The 21,456-nt window shown below is 38.1% G+C and overlaps 1 protein-coding gene across 7 annotated transcripts in view; it reads right to left on the bottom strand.

The window, feature by feature from the left end:
• Positions 1-21,456, bottom strand: part of mIF2 (mitochondrial translation initiation factor 2) — a 54,725-nt gene that overhangs the window by 14,186 nt on the left and 19,083 nt on the right. Inside the window, exons 1-9 of one of the 7 annotated variants that reach the window (XM_067121668.1) lie at positions 19,941-20,063; positions 17,337-17,532; positions 15,862-15,973; positions 12,542-12,722; positions 10,095-10,255; positions 6,263-6,439; positions 6,057-6,106; positions 2,023-2,241; positions 33-173 (exon numbers count right to left, since the gene is read on the bottom strand). In XM_067121668.1, coding sequence (XP_066977769.1) covers positions 33-173; positions 2,023-2,241; positions 6,057-6,106; positions 6,263-6,439; positions 10,095-10,255; positions 12,542-12,722; positions 15,862-15,973; positions 17,337-17,532; positions 19,941-19,951 — 1,248 coding nt within the window. In that variant the 5' untranslated portion in view covers positions 19,952-20,063. Of the gene's footprint in view, positions 1-32; positions 174-2,022; positions 2,242-6,056; positions 6,107-6,262; positions 6,440-10,094; positions 10,256-12,541; positions 12,723-15,861; positions 15,974-17,336; positions 17,533-18,206; positions 18,313-18,342; positions 18,644-18,686; positions 18,880-19,616; positions 19,741-19,940; positions 20,064-21,456 lie in introns of those variants that run through there. The other 6 variants (XM_067121670.1, XM_067121671.1, XM_067121669.1 and 3 more) reach the window with 6 other exon arrangements.

Genomic DNA, 21,456 nt, shown 5'->3' with positions numbered 1-21,456 from the left:
ACTTTTAAACTACAATCCAATCATTCTATTACCTGAACCGGAGTGGCGGGAGGAGCATCCTTCAGAGGCTTCCCAGAATCAGAGAACATGTTGCGAACCTTGCCCCATGCAGTGCCTGCAACTAGTACAGCTCCTTTCCGTAGGGTACCTCTCTGTATGATGCATGTTACTACCTATTTAACATGAGAAATATGAAGAAAACAAAAAAGAAATTTAGCTATGAAAAGTACCAATAACATTAGGCCTATAAATTCAAAAATTCTTGAATACTGTATCTAAATACTTTATTGCACCAAAATGGAAAAGATTTACAGAGGCATCAGTTCCTTTGAAATAAATGTTATGCTGTCATAATTGCTGTCCCTCATTTTGTGCGAGCAATACATGATGAGCAGAAGGTATTTAACATGACTGTTACCCAGATATTGGTTATGTCAGGTTATCTAGTGACGGCAAATCACTGGTACATTACTGTTCTTTACAACCACTCTCAATGTATTGTAACTTGTGATTAGTCATTAAGACTAAGGGAATAAGTTGGGGAGCCCTAGAATAAATAACTACTTTTATCCATATTGAAATACTGTACTACCTATTGTAGGTCAAGATGCTTTCCTTTAAATCTGAGCTGATAATCAAAAAATCATTCTATTAGCTGTACACATTTTACCACCTTTTTCTCTCTACACTTTCTATGTGATGGCATCAGCTGAAATATTCGCCATTCATACCTGCATCTTCTCTTTATATAGAAGGAAACTAAATGATTTAGTCTTTGCATGCGACTGTGTGTTGGAAAAGCTCCAAGCAATAAGTTATAGGACATGCTCAGTAATTTCACAGACAATCTTCTAAACATATCTGTTTCATTTTTATTCTATGCAATACTACCATCATCTTAAAGATCTTCCATAGCTTACTTAATCATATACATTTTTATGTCAGCTTTTCCCTTAATGGGTTTAGATGTTTTAAATGAATTCTCTCTACTGTACCTTTTCCTGTCCTGTGCTCTTTCTGCCTGAACTCCCATCAGGTCTAGGTCTTAATATACTCCCTTTCTCCATGATTTCTGAAAATCTGGGTACCCCTGAATGTCTTGGTATTTCCATACTACTGTTCCTCATTCCTTTTCATGACATGTCCAAACTATCTCCAGCTTTGGTATCACAGCCTTTTCCGTTCTCTTGATATCATGTCACTCCAACAATTCCTCATCAGAAATATGGTCCTCCCACTGTAATTTTTTAAAATCTCCATTATCTTTTCAGTGCTCATGTATGTGCTACAGAGAGTACCCTTGGTTGTGCCCTTGGTAAACTGAAAGTCTACTGGTGGGACGTTTCCATTTACCAGTAATCTGGGTATTTCTCTCCATTTTCTCTGTAATATGGATACACTATTGTCACTGCTCTCTCATATTCTGCTTCATAATCTAGTGTGTCCCCAAGGTGAAGGAACTACTCCACCTATTCTAAAACCTGCTAATCCATCACAGCATGGTTCTCAACTTCCTTCTCTCCCCCATGTGCTCTTGTTGAGCATTTCAGGCATCCAATATCTCCTTCGCCATGAGTATTTTCTAATCTTGAGCATTACTTGTAATACTAACTGTCACATTCAGTACAAAATACAGAGTTCATCCCAAACCTTTCCCATAACAACCACACGGCTGCTTTCCTGACTGTACTCCTTCCTTTGTCTCCTTTCTGGTCCCCCACTCTTTCATCATTTAAACATTTACACAGTCTCTTTCACAGATCCTTCAATTAAAACTAGGTCCTCTGCATAAAGATGCTCCCAATGGGCCCCTTTCATGTACTTTTTAAGTTTCTTCTACTTTCCTTGATGGACACCATGACCTTAAACAACCTAATTCATCTGAAGAGACAAGTAACTTTTTATGATGAATTTACTACATTTCAGTAATGTATGTTAATCAAAATGACTCGTTACTCAGAAAGTGGTCCACACATTCTTACTAGCTACAAATGATGAAACATTCTTTTCTATTCAACTAACCTTCCCTCGACCAGGATCTGTTCTGGCTTCAACTACTGAGGCTTCAACAAGACCTTTTGAATCTGCTCGTAAATTAAGAAGTTCTGCTTCTGTGGCTATAGCTTCTATGAGGAGATCAAGATTTTGTCCTTTCAAAGCTGACACTGGCACAGCTTGGACTTCTCCTCCCTGCTCTTCAAGTTGGAGACCACAATCAAGGAGCATTTGCCGACACCGCTCCTATGGAAATGAAAAACACTCTAAGATTTTTGCCTTATTTACAGGGTAATGTATAGTTTTATTAAACTTCATTCATTGCCTTGGCTCAATTAGAAACTTTATAACAATAAATTTAGTAAAAGAATAAGTTACTGTACCAATCACACTTCAAGTCACAAAATGTCTGTATTACTCTGATTTTTTTTCATCAAAATAATAATTATAACACATTATAATGAACACAATGACTGCAACAGCTCTGCGAGCTCAAGGATCATTATTTTCTAATGAGAAAAATTGGGTAAAGAAGCTATATGAAGGAAAGAAGAAAGAAACATGAAAATAAAATGACCTGCACTTATTAAGGAAATATGATATTTTCATAAGAAAATTAAGTTCCATATATACTTACCAAGTAATTACATAGCTATAGGTTTAACCTGGTGCGGCAACCTTTTACTTAAAAGTCACGGTAGCACTTTGATAGTTAATGTAGATGACACGCCCCACCCACTTGACGAGTAGTGTTGGAATGACATAGCCGATAGCTTCATTTTGTTTGCGCCCTTATGTCCATTGGGGGGGAGGAGGGAGGGCTCTGAGTCTGTAATTACTTGGTAAGTATATATGAAACATAATTCTATTATGAAAATACCATTTTCATATAAGTAACTTACCAAGTAATTACATAACTGAATCCCACACTGACAAGGGGTGGGATGAATGGACATACTGTATTCTACTCCAAAACATTAAGGTGTGATAGTGACTTTGAAACAGAAAGGATGGCTAGTATTGAAACAATGCTTGTTGTTTCCTTACTTGGTAAGAGAGCTACTGCAGGTGAATACTGCTCCTAGTTGGTGCTCATCTTAACCTGCAGTGGCGTGGCGGTTGAGACGAGGGTCACCTCTACACGAGTTGGAGTCTTGCAATGGAGAGTAGGCCTGTTTGCTGGCAAGATGTATATAATAAGTACCCTTGCCCTGGGTGCAGTGCCAATAAAACAAACAACCAGACAACGCTGTCAACCACACTGACAAAAAACCACTACCCATCCATTAAGACTGGCGGGCACTCCAGGTACGAAGTTACCCCAGGCTTCCCAAAAACTCGACACCTTACGTCAAGGCTAAGAGACAGAGGAAAGAAAGAATGCTTACTATGCTTCTTCCCCCAAGTACCATGCCAGCCACTGATAATGGTCCAGCCACTGATAATGGCCCAAGGGTACTGCAATTCTCAAACACTGTTTTGCCTTCTTTTAAGCAGTGATATGTGAAGATCAATTTGCACCTCCAAAAGGTCGAGGTAGCGAATGCTCAGACTTCATGCGCTTTCACTTTGAATGAAGGCAAAATAATACCCTTTAATAGTGGATGAGGACAGACCTCTTGAGGTCCTCAGATAGAGGAGGAAGTCCACCATTTGTGTTAAGATGTCTCAGAAGACGAGACGTTATCTCTGAGACCCCATCTATGAAAGACGGTCCACTCTGCTTGGTAGACGTTGCTAGAAGATTGTTGTCTGCACCTTGCAATAGCTTCCGCAGCTACTCTTGAAAAGTCTTTCGCCCTGACCAGCTTCCTGACAGTCTAAAGCCTGCCAGAGCAAGAGTGGATAACCTTCAGTGGTATCTCTTAAAGTGAGGGTGTTTAAGTAGCCACGGTTTCTGGGAAAGTAGTCTCAGAAAGTCCACCAAAAGCCGACGAAAGTCCGGGACCCACTCCTTCATGGGTGAAAACAGGGCTACAAGGGTCATCGAGATGTTGTGGTGCGAGATGAACTTGTTCAGCACTTCCCTCACAATGCTGAAGGGCAGGAAGGCATACAGATCTAGGCCTGACCAGTCCTGGAGCATGGCGTCTGTCGCCCATGCCAGGGGATCTGAGGCTGGAAGGCAGAAGAGAGGAAGACCATGGTTTCTTGAAGTGGCAAACAGGTCCAACGTTGGTCAGCCCCATAATTTCCAGAGGTCGAGGCAGACCATGGGATCTAAGGTCCACTCGGTGGGAAGGACCTGCTTTCGACGGCTCAGTTCATCTGCGATCATGTTCAGTTTCCCTTGAATAAACTGAGTGACCAGCATCACTCAATGCTTCCTGGCTTCCCAGAAGGGCTCCCCAGCCTAGATCCAAGGCATCTGAGTAAAAATCTAGGTTGCGGCTCAGAGGAAGAAGAGACTTTCCCTGCAAAAGTCTCCCTTCAGACAGCCACCACTGGAGGTCCGATTTGATTTCCTGAGTGATGGGAAACACAACAGAGTCTGGTTGGGTTTCCCTGCCTTTCAAGTACTGTGTTCAAAGCCCACAGTACTGCAACAGGTAAGTCAGAAACCATCACATGCAACTAATTATCTGAATTATGGTACAGCAGCTCATTAATGTCAGGCACTCTCTTAAGTAAAAGCTTACAAGATATAATAGGTGCATGTGGCAGGTAAGGTATGTAATATTTTCTAACTTCTTCTCTTCTTAACCCTCTCGCACTTACAGGAGTTCCTATAGCGCTACCCGATATGCGACTTATGCCGTGGAGGGAAAAGTGGGGCTCGCGCGGAAAAGTTTCTTTGTAAAAGTTTCTTTGAGCTACAAGCTTTATCATTGGCTACTTCCAACTCCTTCAGCCAATAGCGTGTTGTCATATATATATATATATATATATATATATATATATATATATATATATATATATATATATATATATATATATATATATAGAGAGAGAGAGAGAGAGAGAGAGAGAGAGAGAGAGAGAGAGAGAGAGAGAGAGAGAGAGGAAACGGGGGCAAACATAATTTTTTTTATGCAGTACACATTACGAAGATAACAGATCGATACTGAGGGATTTTCCCTTAAAATTTGATTGATATTTTGCTGTTTTTGCATTATTATTATTTGAAAAATTAGTAAATCAATTATTTATCATATAAAAAAAGATACATGTTACATATGCATAAAAATTATCTCTCTCTTACCTCAGTAAGAGAGAGAGAGAGAGAGAGAGAGAGAGAGAGAGAGAGAGAGAGAGAGAGAGAGAGAGAGAGAGAGAGAGAGAGAGAGAACAAAAATACAACTCACACACAACTGACAGTACATACCAAGCATCAAGTTACAAGCTTTGTCATTGGCTACTTCCAACCCCTTCAGCCAATAGCGTGTCGTCAAGGACAGAGAGAGAGAGAGAGAGAGAGAGAGAGAGAGAGAGAGAGAGAGAGAGAGAGAGAGAGAGAGAGAGAGAGAGAGAGAGAGGTGAACAATGGTTTTTTTACACAGTACATGTTATGATGGTTATAGATCAACGTGGAGGGATTTTACTTTAACATGTGATTGATATTTTGCTGTTTACATTAACATTAATATTTGAAAACTAGTAAATAATTTTTTTATCATAAAAATAAAATCAAAATACAGTAATTAGTGAATATTGCTCTAAGAAAAAATTCGCGAATTAGTGACTTTTCGGTGACATATTTGGAGATGAGTTTCACAGAAAAACCCACGATTAACTGAAGGCGCGATTGCTGATCCACGATCTGGAGGGGACCCACTATACTACCTCTTGACCACATTTATCTATATTAATCAATATAAGAATTGCTTTGGTTTGACGTGACCATCAACTCATGTATGTATATGCCATGCTAATCAAATCTGTTGCCTGATCCAAATCTATATGAATAAAGTAATGTGGATGAATAAAATAATGTGGAATGTTTCTCACAGAGAAGATAAGGCCTGTGTACCATCAAATTAAAGTAATAAAATGTAAAAATATTCAGCCTAAATAGAACAACGCAGTCACAACGACAAACTATAAAACTGTAATATACTTACAATATCAGCTTCTGGTTTATCTATCTTATTTATGGCAATGATGATTGGCACTGAAAAAAAGAAAACTAGCATTAAACTAAATAACGACATTACCTTGAAAAATGTCTTAAAACTATCAGTACGGTATCATGAAAAATTTTTTACACAAAAAACTGCACACCAATGCTAGTTAAATTAGTGTAAAAAAGTCATAAAGTATGTTATACCCCTCGCTTCCTGAGCATGTTCTATAGATTCCTTTGTTTGTAGCATAACACCATCATCAGCAGCAACCACTAGCACAACCATGTCTGTCACATTGGCCCCACGAGCACGCATAGCTTTGAAGGCAGCATGACCAGGAGTGTCCAGGAAGGTCACCTGCTCTCCTGTATCAAGTTTAACTGAAAATAAAACACATTAAGAGTTTCTTTCATGGTACCAAAAGCATTTCCATAATAAACTTCCCTTGTTACAATGATAAAGCAGAATTATGAAAACCCTATTAATATGAATTTTGAGAAAAATCTGCTGTGCAAAGGAAATGCCAACAGAAATTCAGTGAGGATGCATCCACAACACTTTAAAACATCATAAACGCATGTCAGAACTTATCACATCCATATCACAAACAAGTTAAAAACAAGTCACCATATGTTAAAAATAAAGCTTCAGGAAATTCTGGATAATCATGAGCAGCGCTGGTAAAAACTACCAATAAGTCATTGACTTGTACTTAACCTATCTGTGATGTTTATACCATATGTGACTGTTGTGTTTAAGATAAGTTTTACTGCAGTGTGCATGCAGCCTAACAGTAATTCCATACAAAGCTATTAACTTTACATTGCAGTATATAATCTATCTAAAGAAGTATTACATACCAAAATACTATGGAGTCACTCGTATGACAAAAGTAAAAAATGAGCATGTCTGCTTCTAACAATTATCCTTGCGTTACAAAAATCTTTAAAACAGAGATGCAGTGTTAACTTTTCCTCTTTGTCTCCCATGGAAGTTACACAATTAGCCATCTCTGTTAACACTAAAATAATGAACAATCAGGAAATCCAAAATGTATTAAACCTCCCTAACCAAACAATAGGAGGGTGTTGCAATACCATCCTAAAGTGGAAAAGAAGCAGTCGGGTTATATTCCAATGTAATGACTCAGCATGGGTCACTGCTGAAGGGATAGCAGCATTGTACACTATGTGGACCTTCTCAAGTACCAAAATACAATATTGCCACTCTAACCTGAAGCTCCTCTTTGTAAAGTGGTATAAATGGAAGAACCACTTAATTATGCAACCAGTAGAAAGATCTCTCTCTCTCTCTCTCTCTCTCTCAGTATGCATATCCTTCAATGAGAAAACACAGCAAAATAGCAACAAAACGTTATTTCTGTGCCATAAACATAAACACGAAAAATTACATTTTTATGATAAAATAAGATTTTATATATACTTATCAAGTAATTACATATCTAACAGTTTCTATTGACCGGCGGCTAAAATTTGAAATTCACGGTAGCAATTCTTTTGTTTACATTACAGTGTAGGTAACTGACCCCGCCCACTTTCAGGAGAAGGAGGAACAACTGAACAGGGGGGCTTCAATATGTTGATGCTTAACGTCCATGTTATGGGAGGAGGGTGGGCCCCCACTCTGTAATTACTTGGTAGATACATAAAATCTTATTTTATCATAAAAATGTCATTTTTATTTTTACATAAGTAACTTACCAAGTAATTACATAACTAATTCCCACACTGACATGGACTGTTCTTCCCCAAAACATTAATAAATGTAATGAATTAAGGGAAAAAATTGTCTGCTAGCATTACTTGAAATGCTTGTTGTTTCCTTACCTAGAAATGGGGTAATTTTCCGTGAATAATGTGTATATATGTTCCACAGAGAAATCTGCGGATAGGTGAGTCCGTGAATCGTGAGAATGCGAATATGGGGGGTTTACTGTAATATCTATTTTTCATAATTTCATTTTACATGATTTGCTGTTGAACTTGCTTAATAAATTTTACTTTTGTAATATTCGGATTTGATTTACACACCTTAGACAGAATATGTAAATGAGAGAGAGAGAGAGAGAGAGAGAGAGAGAGAGAGAGAGAGAGAGAGAGAGAGAGAGAGAGAGAGAGAGAGAGAGAGAGAGAACTTGTTGTCTACCAGCTACAGGACACCAGTCAGCTACCAGCCACAGGATACCAACTGAACTCAGGTAAGGCCAAAGGCCCTTGTCAAGGTTCAACAAGGGCCTTTAACAGATATGATGGGCAAGTGACTGGGGACATGCTCCTTGGAGCCTGTCATAGCAACTGTAGCAAGGAGGAGTATGGAGGGAGGTCAATTATTATTGCCTAAAAGTAATGCAATTATGAGTGAAAACAATTTTAGTTTCAAGTCAGATAAGCTTCAATAAACACCCATTACTTTATGTTAGCCTGGGTAGCTACTTATGTGGGAGGTCTTTTTACCCAAGATATGACACACATGGCTGGAGACATTCCCAATAATTATTCATAGCAGTGAAGCAAATGCTTCCTTCTGTTTTGGGGGAGAATTCTTGGCAAGTGGGACAATCATCATCTATTTCTCACTTCCCCCTTGCCTCTTTTTCCATTTGAAGTCCTTTACGACACTCTTAAAGTTTCTTGTTCTTACTTCATGCATATTCTATGAAAAGTGGATCATACACTTAGAGATTCATAAAAGACAAATGTAAATTATTAAATTATTTGCAGATGCTTTCAACTCTACTGATTGCAATCTCCAGGGTCATTCACATGGTGTGAAACTTTATACCCCACAACAAAAGGATAAAAATTACAATAAAAATGAACATCACCAAATTACTATGAAATACCTGCTTCAGGAGAAGATGATAATGATGAGCAGGTATGCTTACAAAGGGTAGCAGAGTTGTATCACCCTGCTTACAGAGGCACTTTCAACCAATGAAAGAAAAATATTTACAGACATTGCATGAACTTGGAGTAATGCACAAACCATTAAAACTGTTAAAATCCCAAGAGACCTGCATGAAGCAACAAAAAATTATGAAATGAATAAATTACAGGACAGGCAGAATGACAGCAAGGCATTACTTGCTTCACGGACACACACGGACTGATTGAAATACCACTACGACCAACAGAGTGCTACTCAGAGGGATATCTGACCAGGTGAAGGCTTTTTTTTTAGGTACATGGGTTCTGGGAACTGCTGACTGAAGGACTAAGCAGATGTAAACTGATAAGGGTAAGTTAAATAAACATATGGTTACTACAAATGCTGTAAATATATATCTGGTAAAAGTGACTAGTAGCTTATATATATGTTTAAGGTATACTATATACATGTCTGCAAGGAGGTGCATGTATGTGTACATTTGTTTCTTAGACAATATAGTGACTGCTATCTAGATTCAGCCAGCCTTGTGCTGGTACAGGCGCTTGCTCTTCAGCAGGCTGTAAGTCGTGACGGCTATACATTAGTGTCACACTTGTAATTAAATGTCCCTTACGTACGTGCACTGATCACAAATGTTCAAGTTGGGAACACAATAGGCCTTGGAAACTTATTGCTCATATTTCACAACACAAACATGTTTCAGTGATTTTCTGAAATAGATACATTTATATTTTGAGACCACTTTTATTCTGAAATATCCTAAATTTAATGATACTGAATTGCAAAATAAAAAGACTAACGTGCATACAAACACTTTACCATTATCTAGTTTCTGGTAATTTTCTTATGTCACATTTCACTGAAAATCATAAACATTACACAGGGCCCATCCTTTCATGCAGTTATCAAGATCATCTTTGAATTGAAAATTATGAATCTTATTTACAAAAATCAAACAAAACACTTTTATTAACGAATTTAAAAAAATATACAGTACAGTACATTGACAAGCATGCAATCTTTAAAAATATGGAGAAAGTAATATTAATCATGTATAAGGTGAACCTATGCTGCTCATCAAGTACATATAACAAATAATGTTAACCACAACCTGATCACACAAACCTGCAAAGGCACCAATATGTTGAGTAATGCCACCAAACTCGGTGTCTACAACAGAGGTATGACGTAAGGCATCCAGAAGTGTAGTTTTTCCATGATCCACATGGCCCATAATTGTCACAACTGGCGGTCGGCTAACCAGTTCACTTTCCAAAGGCGGGGGCCTAGAAACAATGATAAATAATCAAATATACAAGAATTATAATTGGAGTCACAAGCCACGACTGATAAATAAATATAAGCCGTTAGTATTTACCGAACATTTGAAAACTAAAACAAGTCTCATTACCTGATCTGTATTTTACAATTCTATAAAAAACTTTCTTATATCTTAAACTAGCACTTATTTGAGGGTTACCCTTGCTCACTTGCAAAGGAAAGCAAGCAAACCTTCCATTACACATGATCAGGATGGGACTGTGACAGCACCATCTTTCAATACACATTTCATAAAACAACTGAAATTCTCAAACAAGACACTGATGAATGTGGCAATGAAAGATACCAGAATGAGAAGAAACTCGTGGAAATGAAGTCTTTGGTTTTAATGCTGCATAGTATACAATGATGATAATATGTACACTCTTCTCACCTACAGTATAGGAATCTCTTTTGTTCTCATTCCTTCACATAGCATCAGTTATTACTGGTTAAATATTAACTTTAGAACCATGAGCTGAAATCTTTCTTATCGGGATGTGGCTGACTGTGTATAATAGAATTTATTACTGTGTATGCTGAGGCTACTGAACTCAGTCGTAGGTACAATACTCTTTCTCAAGATGCAGTAACAACTTCAGATTTTCCTACATGTATAGAAGCTTCACTTGGTCCTAATAAGGATTTGGAGGCTTCTATAAAGTTGCTGTGTTTGAATCATTAAGATTCTGTCCTAGGCCACGCGAATTCTCTCGTCTCTGGACGGGATAACTCTCTTTGGTCTTAGTAGATCATTTAAACTTCTACCCCCTCACTTCCTTGTCGTCGAAGGTTCTATTCTACACCTAATGTGGCCTTCCTTAATAAGGAGGTTTACCCAGCTCTACTTTTTTTGGGGCTGGGGTTGACCCTAGATCAAGTTAGGTCGGAAGGTCCTTCCATAACTCATCAATAGGAGTCTGCCTTGGACTCAACTGCCTCAGAAGTGTCTTGGTTGGACTTATGGTCTACTGTGGTGACATGATTTGGAAGACAGTGCCCCTTTTGTTAGACTTTTACAGTCAGGTGGGAAAGCTAATTCTTACCTGATGCATTTAACTGCTAATATTTGGGTTAACCTTTTGCTGAAGAGAAGAGATGCAGCCCTCCAAGGTTTCAAGATATATCAGCATGATTCGTTGCTTGCCTTGAGAAATGGGGATGTTTTGAATTTCCCTTCTCTCTTCCCTACAGAACACCTAGACTTAGCAATTGATAGACATCATGCAGTCTAGGCATCAATCCTCTCTAAAGAAAACCACTAATGAAGCCTCTACTAGCAGACCAGCTCAAACAACTCCTTAAAAGACTCTGCAACAACAGCCCTTTCAGTCCTGCTCTTCTAGACCAGGAAGAGATAGGGCCAGAGGAGATAAGCAATAGAGTAGGTGCCCCTCCCCACTCGTTGCCACCGGTGGGGGGATGCCTGGTGAGCCACTGGGGTACATGGCAGAGCTTCAGAGCAGAGTCTTATGTAGTGCATGTTCTACAAGTGAGATATCAATTACCCTTCGATTTCTCTCCTCTCTCCAAGCAACCTCTCCATCATCTGTCAGATGCCCAGGGTTCTCTGAAGTTTCTGGCTCTTCAAGAAGAAGAGAGGAAAATGATGGCGAAAATACATACACTATTAAAAACTGCGTACTGTACTCTATTCAAAGCACATGAACTTATGTCATCGTCAGCTTCACATGAGCAAAACGTTCTTTCTCAGACAGAATACAGCTAAAACCTGATTGGCTGGCTGGTTGCCATGGAGAGCTGTTATCCAATGACAGCCCTCTACTTCTGTTCTATTTATAGACATATTTCTATCTCAAACTGTGTATGGCACTAAGTTTGAACGTTGCCATGATCATGACTATTTGACTGCTGATGGCAAAAATTACTCAACAATTTGCTTTATATAATTATTTCTTCTCGAAACAAGAATTTAACAATAATTTTAACTTTAATATACGGTATGAAAAATCTCACACAGTCTTTTGCAGTGATGCATCATCACTTGTCAATCCTGTTCCTGGGCCATCCTCAAATGCACAACTGCAAACTGATGACATTAGTAACAATAAAGAACAACCCTCTCCAAGATCGATATGATGAAATGTATTTTATGGTCCTACTTATTCTCTGTTTTCATGAAATACACTTGAATTTTTTTTAATGTTTTAACAGACTGAAATGTACTGAAATATGGTTACCAATTTATCATTATTGTATTTGCTTACCACATAGCTCAAACAAAGGCTTACCTCTTGACAGCATCCTTATTCTCCTTTTTCTTCTCCACCCTTAGTGGATTACTGCTAAAATCACAGCGAAAACCTGCTCTCTTAACAGCCTCCTGAATTACTTTCACATTATCTATTGGTGTTCTTGGGCTGTCATAAATTTCACTGTCCTCCACATACAGGAAAATCTCAAATAATGTATCTGTAGTAAAAGAACATCTAAATAAAATTTTTACATAAAATTCGGTGCAAACACGTACTGTCCAATTATCAGTTTTTATAGGCATTAAAAAATATAACATTTTCCTACAAACCTTGAGTACTTCAAAGCAACAAAACTACTACTCTAGAAGAACATTATTTCCATTGAGGGTGTAATGCTTACAGTGTACATACAACATAACACATGTGAAGATTTCTGTTGCAACCATTTCATCACCAGCTGCATTCACGTTTAACCCTTTGGTTTATTTTTGTACTTGTTGAAAATCTTTAACCTTGCTGTCTAAATTCTTTAACAAAAATGTTCATCCAAACTTCTATTAAGTTTTGTTATTTTTTGATGGCCTGGAATAACCCCTAATATTAAGTGGAAAACAAGAGCACAGTTTGATCTCAATGAACTGATAGATCTTGAGGTAGTGGATACAGTATACTCATGAAGAATCCCTCGGGCAGCCGAACATGATGAGAGCCATATGTTCCATAACTCTAACTTGCTAATGGGAACTACTTGGATTTCCATATGATTTTTTTACCTGCACCCCATGCCCTATTCTCTAAACACCTGAAAATCAACCCCTACTTAAGTTAACCACGCACAGAGAAACATCTTCCCCCCCTTACTGGAGATTGAAAGTACAAAAGACGTCTAAATTCAAATTCAGTCTTACATTAACTCACTCCAACTTAACATTAGGGAAGAACAATTGTGCAATATTTCTCATCTAGACAACAACCCCTCCCATCCACAGACAGCAGCACTGTCTCAAAACTTTGCTATCCAAAAGCCAAACCCCACAGAGAAAGACAGGTTTATTTGCCGAAACTCTTCAGTGTCCCAAAGAAAGGATTCCTCTGAATGAAGGGGGATCCTCTACCTGTCACCGTCTGAACAAACATTGTTTGTGTAAACTTTCCTATATACTGAACTTATTTATTTTACAGGACCTCAGGAAAGAAGGAATTTAACTGGTGGCCTACCAAGATGATTGGCTAATCTTGGGAGCCATCAGAGAAGAGCACTGACAAAACCCAAGAGTGGTAGTAAACCCATTCCAGACAAAAGGTTTCCCAACAAATAGGAACTAGTCCTGCCTCACACTCAGCAGACTTTCTCTGAGGAAAGGACTTTGTTGGGGTACTCTTTTGCAGCCAGCTGTCTCTTCCCAACAGCATTCAAACCAGAATAAGGAAGGACCTAAGAAGAACCCTTGCACAGCCAAGCTTTTCCAGACAACAATTGGAACAAAGTCTGGGCCTGTTACAGTTTGCATCTGTGGTAGATCTAATCCTGAGATTGTGACAGTTATTATTATTATTATGATTAATTATTATTATTATTATTATTATTATTATTATTATTATTCAGAAGATGAAACCATTCATATGGAACAAGCCCATTCAACCTTCCCAAGAATATGGTGTTCATTAGGAAGGAGTAAGAAAAGGTAAAGGGAAATACAGAAAGAAGAGATCCCACCTATTAAAAAATAAAAAATGAATTAAAAAATTAACAAATACCTATATAAAATTTATTAAAATGCAAGGAGAATAGTATTAGGGTAGTAATGCACAGCATCTTCGCTTGAACTTCGTGCAGCATTTGCTGACATTTTCATTACATGTTTTCTCAAAAGTAAGATGAGAGTCAAAAGTTACACCTAGAATAGTTAAAGCTTCAGACTCATTCAGCAAAGTTCCATCTACCTGAAGGGGAGGATGGGCTAGAAAATGTACACAAGATCTGCTGTACCATATCGGCTCCTACATGGTGATATAGGCGTTTTCCCCTACGTTGCCAAATGCACTTCCCTGCAGTTTTTAAAGGCCTACCATTCCGTTTTACCCATTTTAATCCGATTAAGCGACTACCTTTCCCAGTAGGGGGTTTAATCCCGGTGGCTTTCTCTGAATCGGTGTCAATCCAACATTTCCCAATGGTGTGGTTTTGGTGAATCCAAGTCTCGTCCAGGTATACAAACAAACCACCCTCTCCACTTGAGCTGAGAATTATTTTAGTGTCCCTCATTAAAAAGGTAGACCCTCTTCTTTCCTAAGTCGCATGACATCCAAAAGGTGAGTGCGTCGTTAACTTTCTTTAATAATGCTTCCTTTGAAGTCTCCAAATGTACAGGGTGGTTATTAGAGGCAGTATTCCTGAACCAGGAAAGGTGCTATAACCCTTTTGTAAGCTCCTTTGAGGACAAACAGATTTTGATGTAAGAAAAACCTATTTTTGATAGCCACTTTGAGTTCTCACACACACACCCACTTTCCCTGACAAAAAAACATAGGACTGGGGTGAACATTTATCTTGCACAGACCTGGCATGTAATGAGGAGGATAGCTGACACATGCACTGCTGTCACATCTGTGCAAATAGGATGAAGAAAAGCTGAGGAAGTCCTCGTGGACAGGAGACAGAGCCCTCCTGTCCATTCCTTTATATTCTATCACTGGGCCAACATGCACTATTCCGGCCGAGGACCAACTATAAGAGAATTCCTTAAGATTGGTTGGTCTATCTTATGGGGCCCTGGGGGACCATGCGAGTGTAACACCTTTGAATACTCACAGCAGCTACCAAAAACAGGTTTTTCCTGTGTCAAAACCTGTTTTATGTGAATGCTATTTTTTTATTATGATTGAGATTATTTTTTATAGAAATTATTAACCGTGCTAAATATATAAGAATGCAGGATTGTTAACAACAACTTGCATTATTTCAAACATTAAAAAATACTGAAACAACAACTTCCTGCCCAGCATGTCTATTACTGTATTCGTGGTCTGCTGTATACTTAAAGATTAACATGTAACTTACAAAACTAAAGATAATGTTCTTATGATAGAAACTAAACAAAAAAATAAAAGTTAACTCAAACAACAAAGTACTACTGAAACACAGAATTACAGTATGAGCAAGACCTACAATTACTGTGCAGAGAAAATGTAAAGAATTGGAAACAAAGAAAAACAAATTAAATGAAAAAATAAGAATATACAGATCTAAGCTTTGGATAACATAGGAAGTACAGTACTGTACTACTATGCTGTACACATCTATACGGTACAGTAAAATGCAGTACGTGTAATACTGTATTTGGAAAGTATCCTACCTAAATCTCTTCCAACTGCATCTGCAAGTTCTTGAACAGTCATATTTTTCCACACACTGACAGTAGGAGCTCTTTCCCGTTTTATGCCTTTTGGATTTACTGACACTGGTTTCTGGAATAAAAAAAAAATGTAAAATCTAAACAAAAATTATTAATCTTTTTCAATACATGCCCATTATTTCAACATAACCTATTCCAAGTGTCACATGAAATCCCAACTAATCCATCAAACCGTAGAAGAAATCAGATCCACTGCTCCAGGTAGATGAATCCTTATGTACAAGTTCCCTTAGGGCCAAGGTGGTTAACCGTGCCACTTTCCAAGTAGTCTGATTCAGCTGCGAATGAGCAGTAGAATAAGATGATATGCACTCTGATTAAAGCAATGGGTGTTGATTTTAAAAAGAAAGTAAACTGGCTTTACAACACTATCCATTAATTCAAGAGAGCCTGAGTAGAAATTCAGGCAGGAAGGTGCTGAGCTGCAGGAAATCCAACAAGGTAAAAGAAACCTAAAGAGACTAAGATGAAGCTATCCAACAAGGTAAAAGGAACCTTAAAAGGAACCTTGAGAGGCCAAGAGAGCTCCTAGGAAAGAGACGTGAAGAACCCAAAAGTCTTGAAGAATGGGGGTCATGAGCTGGTCAAAGACCATGTTACAGAAGTGAAGAATGATAATATAAAGCTGTGAGAAACCTGCCAATATACACAAAAACATCTCTTTAACAAGTTACAGTGGTTGACCCAGAAACTTTATGCTTTGTAATGAATCCCTATGTAGTGAGTACAGTCAACCATCGGCATTTGCAGGGGTCAGGGACCACAACTGCCTATTATAATAGTTCAAACACCAAATAACCTGTATACCTTAAACTAAAATGCTTATAACTTCCTATTTTAATAGTTCACTGGCTAATTTAATAGTTCAAACACCAAATACTGTATACCTTAAATTATCATTCTAAAACACCTTAATATAATTTCAATGTTATCTTACAACTTTACCCTTAAAAATATATGTGGCTTACATGCATGTGAAAACTAATCAAGTTACCCCATATTCAGGTGCAGCCATTTTCTCTCAAACATACAATGGAGCCTATGAAAAAAATTTGCATATCCAGAAGCACAGTTTACAAAGTGTTTCCATGGCAGACAAAAACAATAACTCAGAGGGCAGATTTACCCTAGGTGCATGGACTGCCAACTGCAGCTGGAAGATGACTTTTTCTTCCTGTTCTTTTTCTGTCGAGTCTGAAAGTTTGCACAGACAAACACACAGCTAAAGTAAAGTAAGAGGTTTGCAAAAAAACCAATTGCAAATAACCAATAATTTCTGCCCAGTTTTGCACAGACACCTCACAAGTCTCACTTCACTTAAAAACTAACAGGGCTGAATCATCTCCATGCTGTAAAAATTCACCAGTGTTTGTTTTCAAAAGGAGAAAAAAAATTGTATTTATTCTTTATCTCACCTTGTCAATTTTTTTTCTATAGTGGGAAGAAGAAGAATGCAAAAGAGCACGATGACAATGTCCACATAGGCTGCACATACATGCTCCATGAAAGAAAGCACTAGAACCTTGTGAGGGTACATCAGGTACCCCTTGGAATAACAGGGGAAGAGGCCTTACACTAGTACTTAACTGACATCCTCTCTTCATCAAAATTCTGAAAATAAAAGTTACATTAAAAACTAATTTCATAAACACTAAATAACAAAGGTCTAATTTTTTTTTAAACTAAAACTGATTTTCTTATGTAAGCACATCACTTAAGGATTGTCTTAAATGTGTGCCAGCTATCTTCCAAACATGCCCAAAAAGCTGAAGAGTTCCCTACAGTTTAGTTGGCCAAGGCTCTCGTGTAGGTTCCGACTAGGAAGCTGGTGGACGAAGACAAACAAGACAAACTTTTCCTGTAGTGCCAGGTCCTGACCTAACCAGATGTAACCAACCTAACCTAACATAGGGCGACGTGCCCTAACCTGGCCGGGGGGCTTTGGCCCCCCTCTGGACCCCCCAGAAAGTGTGGGGATGCTGGGTCACGAGCAGGATCGGGTCGCGGAACTACTTAGCTTGGCGGAGTGATTGTAGTCGGGCAGAAGGTGTTGCACGGTCTGGCCAACTAACTGTAAACTACCCTTGGGAAATCCTAGCCTTTCCTAGATCCTAACCTAACAAGGTGCCGTGCCCTGACCTGGCTGGGGGAGCTAGGCCCCCCCCAAGTAATTCTGAATATCCCTGTCTCCCTACTCTGCATACTACCATCCAAGTTGGCTATTTTATGCTATTCATGCAACACTTCTATTATTGTAGGCACACTGAAGTAGAGCGTCCGCCTACCGGTAACAGGCTAGTCTAGCTCGTCCACTGTATGAGCGCCACATCAAAAGTAAGCTATACTTATTTAGTCCGTGATTGTTTAATTTAACACATCCTCACATAATACTCCATAATTTTAAGGTGTTCACATCCTTACCTGAACATATTTTATGCGGTTATTCGTAAAGTCATAGAATGCGATGGTCACTACTTCGTCTAGGTATACACTCTTACATTACGAAATTGTTCGAAATATATCTAAGGATTTTCCTTAGTAATATATCACATGACCATAATTTAGATTTAAAAGTAGAATTTACCAATAAATTTAATGATTTTTCATGGATATCGTTAATAAATTCCTAAAGCTGTGCTTTATTGTGAGGAAAAAAAATGATTAAAGTAAGAGGAAGCCAAGTTCAAGAACAATCTTTCGAATTCATAACAAACTTGTAAACAAAACCCATTTCACAGATCGTCAATTGTTACTAAAGCACGTACCTCGTTTCAGAAGAAACTCGCTGCTATAGCGTTGAATCTATAATGCGAATAAACTTTCACATAGTTTTTGTTTCTTGTAAATATCTCAAAAATCGTTCCCAGTTTGAATTAAAGTACTGGTCGTGTTTTTGATTGTCGATACCACTCAGGCAAAAGAAGACGCCCTGCAGGGCCACACGCCTAAAGAAAAATCACGTGGTTGATTCCTTAAACATCACTTGTTTTCGTTGGCGTAGCAGTTACTAAATATGATTATTTTTAATGTCGTCTTGAAACATTTTGGGAAATTTTACAATGGTCTGAATTATGGTTTCAAAAACCTTTAAAGACATCAATTGTAGTACCTCGAACAATGAGGTCCTTCATCCTCCTAAGATTATCACTTTTCCACAATCAGACATTCAGTCCTAATTTTGATTTAATTTCAACTGTTCCATTTCCTTCCATTTAATATTTGTAAAATAATTTCATTTGCCACTACTAAATCAATATCTATGGTCCATTCTATTTATAATCCTCTCAATCGGCTCCTTGAACGTCTGATTCACGTCAGGCCTCTGAAATTTCATACAATTTATGCCTTTGTAAACCGTAAAGTTATAATCCTTTGTCCTGTGCGACCATTAAGCAGATGGGAACGTGTTATCCGTCTCATCGTCTCCCCCACACCAAGGTTTATCCTGCCCTAATACTTGTGAATTAAGTCGGTCACATCTAGATCACATACCCTATGTAATGCCTAATATTAAAAAAATGGTTTATTAAAAAATTGAAGTCTTGTCCCATTATTTTCAGTATTCTGCAGATATTCACTTCATGCAATCATATTGCTTTTGAGAGTTTCCTTGGCTTGTCACTCGATACATTACATTTAATTAGAGGTAAAAGCTTTCTCATATTTTTTTTTTATAGTAACGTTGTCAACATTACCTATCTTAACAAGCAGCAGCATCTTCCACATCCCCCTCAAATACGTCTTTTGTCTTTTACACAGCACGCATCACCTGCAGAATTCGATGCTACTTCTGTCTTACAGATGGCTTCATCTTTCACTTCATACACCTTTACAGAAACACGATCAACTGTCTGCTCTAGTGTCAGCCCCAGTTATCTGGTCAAAGTTTCTAATTCATATTTCAAACAATCCCTCGGCACTTTCGTCATCAACACACAAAGCAGGTCTATTTAGTACTTTTTCACTTTCCATTCCATCAAGACCGACACATTTCATGTGCACCAATGTAGCTTACTTACCGAGCAGGCATGAATAGCAAACCCTCATCATGGAAGGGAGTTTATAACCATAATAAGTTAGATTTGATTACCAAGAAGTCACCAGCTAGAATCCAAACAAGCACCGTTTGTCCAGCACTAGTTAAGAAAGCGAAAAGCAAACACCTCCGACCAAACCGCTACTCAACTCGGCCAGTTATTCAGCACGATTTGGAAGCGTATGCCACATCAGTTTTACAGGACTTACATATCATCACTGAAATTATTAATGCTTTGAATTGTTTTCCCTCAAGAACTGATATTCTAAGTTCTAGTATCTACTCGAACATCGTTTGAAACTTTATTTATTGTACACTATGACAATTAAGCAATCTCCTAACACTCAGACAGATTTGTCTGGAGCAAGTACTGATGTTATATATTTCCGGTTGTCTTACCTAACCCATCTTCTCTCAGAAAAAACAAACTTGTTTGTGCACGAGTACCAACGGCGTAGCAACGATGCGTTAAAAGCGGCAAAAAAGACCATGTATCAAAACCAAAATGAACCTTACAACACAAAAAAAAATTGTTTGTACTGTATTATAATAATATGAAAGATATCCCCCATCTTCTTAAGAATTTTGGTGTTAATGTCGCATACACTTATCAAGAATCCTCCCGACAATACTAAAGGGTGTGTATATAAAATTCCATGTAAGTCTTGTGACAACTTTTATATTGGCCAAACTGGTAAGGCACTGGGAAAGTGAATGGGACAGCATAAAAATGTGTGGCATATGCACAAGGGAACAGTGGTATTTTTGTACATGTTAGTGAGAACAGTCATGCTATCAACTGGGAAGGGGCAAAAAGGATTGCATATTCTAATACCGCACTGGAAAGGAATATCATTGAATCTAGCTTTATAAAAGAAAGTCACAGCCATAATATGAATACCAGTCAAGGGATGTATAAACTTCATCCTTTAATATCAATAGAAATTTGTAAATTGTTTAAATTTTAAGGTAGACAGTAGAGATGTATGGAAATAAGATGATCTTATTTGTAAACACAGTATGGGGGCAGCAGTACTAATGAGTTTTCCAACTCCCACCTCCCTGACACTTGTCAGGTGTGGATCTGTAGTCACCTATGGTCGGTACGTTTATCAGTCTTGTCCCCTGAGAGTATATTGTGATTTTTAGCCAAATGAGTTTTGAAGGTCACTCCTACCTTGACACTCGCCTGTGGGTGGACCTATAGTCTCATACGGTTATGTTCGTCAGCACTGTTTCTGTAGTATACATATGTGTGACTTCTAATACTATGTATCAGTCCTTCGTCAATGGCTTGAAAATAAAGTCGAAACCGGTCAGGACCTACACCCCGTCTCTTTATTTTTTTACCTGTGGTAATGTGATATATATATATATATATATATATATATATATATATATATATATACACATAATGCACGTTAAAGACGAAGAAGAAGAAGACTGTATATATGTATATATATGTGTGTGTGTGTGTGCCTGTCTACGTATGGGTATAG

This window comes from Macrobrachium rosenbergii, chromosome 19 (genome assembly GCF_040412425.1).
Source record: "Macrobrachium rosenbergii isolate ZJJX-2024 chromosome 19, ASM4041242v1, whole genome shotgun sequence".
NCBI lineage: Eukaryota > Metazoa > Arthropoda > Malacostraca > Decapoda > Palaemonidae > Macrobrachium > Macrobrachium rosenbergii.
Note: the sequence above shows the minus strand (reverse complement) of the source record. Positions and strands in the feature narration are given on the sequence as shown.